Here is a 6,000-nt window from a genome sequence, read left to right on the forward strand (position 1 = left end):
CCGGACCCCTGTTGTGAAAGTATGTGAGCAGATAAATAGTTTTGATTTCTTAATTTAATGAATGGGTTGTCGTTGATCGATGAAGCGAAGAACAGCGATAGAAGTACGCCTCGGTGACTTCCATGTGAAATGCCTAGGCCACCACAGTATTCATAATGATGCAAATTGATGAATAGTATAGCTTGGTGCAAAGGAAAACATTTGTGGTTTCCGTTGATGGAGGGATTCTTGAGCCATTATGGCAGGACTGGCGGAGGGAGGTGGGTGATTTACAGGTCCATGGGAAGATATATTAAAGCTTGCTCACATTCATGTCTCGCCAAGGTGTGCTTGTGTAATTATGCTAATATTGTTTGTGCTCAGGTCACTGGCTAAATATCAGCCAGTTTAAATGTGAGAGGGGCAATTAGCACAGCGTGAGCGTGTTTGATCAATAAGTGATGAACAGTGGGTGGAAGATTAATAGAGAAAATAATCATTTTAATTATATGAAAGGTCTAAAAAGAATATGTGATTAATATGTTAGTATGAAAAGCCAGATTGAATCAATCAAGTAATTATGATGAAATCTAAGAAACACTACTTTTTCATGATGCACGCCAAAGAACTTTAAATTGAACCTCAGAGCTAACTTAATATTTGAGCTTCGATTGATCTGTCTATCTATCTATCTATCTATCTATCTATCTATCCATCCATCTAACATCCAACCATCGATATATCTATAGTATCTATCCCATCTATCTATAAATCTATCTATCTATTCATCCATCGATATATCTAACCAGCCATATATCTATGAATAAATAAATAAATATATATATATATATATATATATATATCTCCATCCACCCAACCCTTAATCTGTATCCACTTTACCTCAGTAATAGTTCTAGTGAGTTGGTCAGTGATGTGTAAAAAGCATTGCCTCATCAACATCATATGTAGGCATCCTCGGTCCCATCTCCCCTGGGTGCTGTGCCTCCCTCACATCTCCCCTGGGTGCTGTGCCTCCCTCAGGATCACCCTGCTCCCCAATGGAACGCTGCGCATCGCCAACGTGACCAAGCGGGACTCGGCCAGCTACACGTGCATCGCTAGGAACCAGTTTGGCAGCGCCAGCACCACCGGGATGCTGCTAATCACTGGTGAGGAGGAAGCATTCAGTGGACCATACCACTCGACACCCACAAGAACCCCCCCCCTCCTTCCCAAGAGAGACCCCAAACCCTAACCCCCCTTTCTATCAGGGTCTCGGTTCAACACAGCCGAAGGGCGCCGGTGTGTTGTGGCTGGGGTGTTTGTGAGCCTTCCATTATGATGTAAGGCAGGGCAGTGTAATGTTGTGTAATGGTACCAGTGCGTGACAGAGTTTAAAATTACACTATGTTGCACTAAGTAGAGGTTACAGTGAACATATTACTTCCTGTTTAGTAAGATCTTATGTGTGGTGCACATTGTTGTGCTTGTTTTCCATGTGTGTGTTTGTCTCTCTCTCTCTCTCTCTCTCTCTCTCTCTCTCTGTCTGTCTGTCTGTCTGTCTGTCTGTCTGTCTGTCTGTCTGTCTGTCTGTCTGTCTGTCTGTCTGTCTGTCTGTCTGTCTGTCTGTCTGTCTGTCTGTCTGTCTGTCTGTCTGTCTGTCTGTCTGTCTGTCTGTCTGTCTGTCTGTCTGTCTGTCTGTCTGTCTGTCTGTCTGTCTGTCTGTCTGTCTGTCTGTCTGTCTGTCTGTCTGTCTGTCTGTCTGTCTGTCTGTCTGTCTGTGTGTCTCTCTCTCTGTCTCTCTCTTTCTCTCTCTCTCTCTCTCTCTCTCTCTCTCTCTCTCTCTCTCTCTCTGTTTGTGTGTGTACGTCTTTCTGTGCGTGTGTATGTGTCTATATGCGTGTGTGTGTGCATGTGCCTGTGTATGTCTCCCTCACTTACTTTTCTCATTCGTTTTTCCTTCCTCTCGCACACAGAAAGCCAAGCGTTTTAAAGTTGTGGGATTTAATTACAATGACCTTTCCACGTCAAGGCTAAAACTTTTCCCTGCTTCTATTTCAATCTGGTCGACATATGTCCGTAATCTCGTTTCAAAAGCACCAGCCACAGTAACTGACTGGAAATTGCATTAAATGTTGTTAATAGATTGATTTTAAATCCGCAAGCCCAGTTCAGTTAGCATCAACAACGGCAACAGACGGTGTAACTAGCCTATTCTCACTGTTTCCTTGCCAGGTTTGTTTTTACATATGGTGATTTAATTCTTTATTTGTTGGGGCAGTCAGGCAAAGAATATACAAACCCACAAACACAAAAGGTATCTGTCTAAGGATGTTACGCAAAGCAATGGTGAGATTAAACATATACTACAACATACAGTATATATACACATAAAGTCAGTTTATCATAGGTACTAGAACATGTCCATGGTGGTGGCTTGGCAATGTGAGTCCACACTGGGCCCTTATATTAACACCCCCCCCCCCCCCCCCACCCCCCCCCCCCCCCCCCCCCCCCCCCCCAAACCCTCTGTACTGTGTTCCGGCCAGAACCCACCCGGATCACCCTTAGGCCCACTAACATGGAGATTATCGTTGGGGAGAGCATCGTGCTGCCCTGCCAGATGGCCTGCGACCCAGCCCTCGACGTCTCCTTCTCCTGGGCCTTCAACGGGCAGCTCATCGATTTCCAGAGAGACGGGGAGCACTTTGAGAGAGTGGGCGGGGTGAGTCATCTCAGGAGGCCGTGATGATCCCAAAGTCTTTGCCACTTTCAGGCCGCTCCCGGGGTTTAATTGTGACGTTGTGTATGTGTGTGTGTGTGTGTGTGTGTGTGTGTGTGTGTGTGTGTGTGTGTGTGTGTGTGTGTGTGTGTCTGTACGCTCTACTGCCACACCAAGTGCCTATTAGGTTGCCCCCTATTACCCAAGTTCAATGTAGAGTCAAGCACAAAAAAACAATCGCTGCTGAAGGAACTAACAGGAACTGCTGGATCACATTGAACAGTTACCTTCCCCTATTGATATGCTGAGGGGGTGGGGGGGAATGCCTCATAACAGCATGTGCAATATCCTCAACCCATCGGGGTCTCTTATGTGTGAATCTGCAAAGTTAGGCACACGGTGTCATTATTAAAGTCTCTATTACAGGTTTTTTTTTGTCACCCATTTTCACCCACTAATTTCCCTCCCCTCAAGGGACATTATTTCCTTATCTCCTTCTTTCCGCCATAATTGAATTTACATACCTATTTTTGGCGCTTCTCGCCCAGAAATAATGAAATAACGAGCGTGAGGTTATGTTCATTTAAAGTCCTCGTGCCTTGAGACACGTGATAAGTGATAAGAGGGGAGGCTTTTCCTGTCCAACGGCCTGTTCCTTTTGATGGAGGGCACGTTTAATTGTGCTCTTGTCTTCTCCCAAATTGTTTCACACCGACTTCCTCCCTGTTTTCCCTCCGCCGGTACCATTCATCACTCAAGGTTGGACAGTTGTTTTTTTTTGTGTTTTTGTTCTATCAATGCGTGCTTCGAGTGGAGGACACACACCCGCCGGTTCCCTTTGTGTTCAGATAGCACAACAGACGCCCCGACGGCCACGGCGCCGGTGTAAGCTGCAGCCGCGGCGGTCATGTTAGCTCCATTGTGGCGCGGCTGCAAATGGTGCAATTACAAGTGACATTGAAATAAGGATAGGCATATAATGAGATAAAGTTAGTTGCCGCCCCCCCCCCCCCCCACACACCCTGCTCTGGAGAGATTACCGCCCCACCACCACCCAGCATATCACACAAAAGCTCCTGATGATTTACTTAGCATAATTAACGCGAGGCAGAATGCCTCCACGCTCCCCGGCAGCCATGGCGCTGGATGTCTCAAACCGCCCCGGCCCCCCGAGCTCCCCGCCCTCGGCCCGGCCAGCTGGTGGCTGACATCTGGGGGCGAGGTGGGACGGCGAGGGGTGAGGGAGAGAGAGGGAGTGGGAGAGGGTTAGGCACGGTGACCCGATCGCAGAGCAGCCTGTCAGGCTGGAGCAGACAGGGTTTTGGAAAAGGAACAGAGAGAGAGAGAGAGGGGGAGATGGAGAGAAAGAGACAGAGAGGGAGGGGGGGGGGGGCGTAGGGAGAGGGAAAGGAAGAGAGAGGGGGAAAGGGAGAGGGGGCGAGAGAGAGTTTAGCCACTAGTCACGGGTAATAGTCCGTTGACTCATCTGTGATTTCTCCAGGGATCCGATCACGGCAGAGCCCCACCGCAAACCTACACCCAGGTGCTGAAGGGTTTTGTGAAGTGTTAATGCGACCGCAGCAGCGTGGTGTGCTGTCTTATCTCTCTGAGAACCCCAGCCCCACCCGCATTATTGAAGTAGAAGACACGAAGAGAGTGTGGGATGGCAGCGCAGTGTAAATGCACCGTGAAGAGAGCTTGAAAGTTGCACAGAGATGTACGCGGGAATTACCTGCACTATAAATTACTTGGGGATTTTTAAATATTCCTGCAGCATAGAGAAAAGGTGTCTCATAATATTGCTCATATGCAGATCAGGGGGAAATGTACAATATCAGCTTATTTACTAGCGTATCCCATGGCATTTGTGAGCACACTGCTTATTTTCTACAATATCTGCTATTTTTTCTTTTGCTAGGAGTCGTACTCCCAACCAATTTGGCCCGGCTTAAGTAATTGCGGGATAATTAGGATTATCTTGCCAATTAACCAAGGAACATTTTTTTCTGTCTTTCGTGTTTTTTGTTGCGCGCGTGCGTGTGTGTGTGTGTGTGTGTGCGTGTGTGTGTGTGTGTGTGTGTGTGTGTGTGTTTATATATGTGTGTGTGTGTGTGTGTGTGTGTGTTTATATATGTGTGTGTGAGGGCGCCGACGGGGGAAGGTAGCGGTTGTACCTAAAGCACAGCCAATGGCACTTTGTGCTGTTCAAGAATACATGTGTCTCTCCATTTGCCGTCCCCCGACAGAACCAAAGAAGCATAAGATCGCACAGCCAAAGTGGAATGCATATGCTTTTCATGTGAAGGGTTAAATAACTCATGAGTGTACTACCTGTAACTCTATCCATATCTCGGTGCCTTCCGTCTCTTGCAGACCATATCGGGGGATCTGATGATCCGCAGCATCCAGCTGAGCCACGGGGGGAAGTACGTCTGCCACATCGACACAGACGTGGAGAGCCTGTCCGCCTCGGCCATCTTGGTCGTCAAAGGTAGGCAGTACTGGGAGGCCTGCACTGGCATTAGCATGCGCATGCTAGCTTGTGTTGTGAATACAAACAGGGAGACGTTTACGAACGTGAGACATGTACACGTTTAAGACATTAAAGACCCCCCCAAAACACAAACAAGTACACACACATACACATATACAAACACACACTTGACGCACACAAACACACCACCCCCAGGCATTCTGTAGCTGTAGAGCCTAATAGTGTCTCCCTTAATAATGGCACTGTCGCAAAGAGTCACCATCACAACTGGATGCAACAGTTTTGAAAACGGCTCATTAGCGAATAAGAACGGTACGTAGTTGACTTGCATTACGGCAGCGCTTGGTCATTTGATACATGTTTACGGAGTGCAATTCATCACCGTTGCTCTTCCAAGGTGATTGGTATTCACGCCTTAAACTTGGTATAATGGCTGTCTAAGTTGCCCGGGTAATGTTGTGCTTATCACAGAAAATAGCTGTAATTGGCTCATTTACACATGGGTAAAATAGCATGGAATACATCTGAATAAATAGGACAATAACGCTAACAGCAACATGCTAATTCTGCAACATCTCAACAGGCAAACACTCATACATGGGTCTCTGGGTTCTTCCTTCCTCACTCTGTCTCTCTCCTCCTTCCTCTCTGCTCGTCGTATACCTCCTATAGCCTCCTCTCCCAAATTCCCATCATACTTTATTTCTTCCTACTATTGCCTCTCTCGCTCTCTCTCTCTGTCCCTCTCTTTCACTCCCTTTAATTGCCAGCCGCTCGTCAGTAATGCCTTTGTAGCCAACACATA

General features: G+C 47.1%; 1 protein-coding gene across 1 annotated transcript in view; it reads left to right on the plus strand.

The window, feature by feature from the left end:
* Positions 1–6,000, plus strand: part of cntn3b (contactin 3b) — a gene marked incomplete at both ends in the record, with an annotated part of 36,818 nt that overhangs the window by 21,572 nt on the left and 9,246 nt on the right. Inside the window, 3 exons of the mRNA XM_079747611.1 lie at positions 1,021–1,148; positions 2,529–2,704; positions 5,075–5,192. Of these exons, the coding sequence (XP_079603737.1) occupies positions 1,021–1,148; positions 2,529–2,704; positions 5,075–5,192 (422 nt within the window). The remainder of the gene's footprint in view (positions 1–1,020; positions 1,149–2,528; positions 2,705–5,074; positions 5,193–6,000) is intronic.

This window comes from Pollachius pollachius, assembly GCF_949987615.1.
Source record: "Pollachius pollachius genome assembly, chromosome: 12".
In the NCBI taxonomy this organism is placed as follows: Eukaryota; Metazoa; Chordata; class Actinopteri; order Gadiformes; family Gadidae; genus Pollachius; species Pollachius pollachius.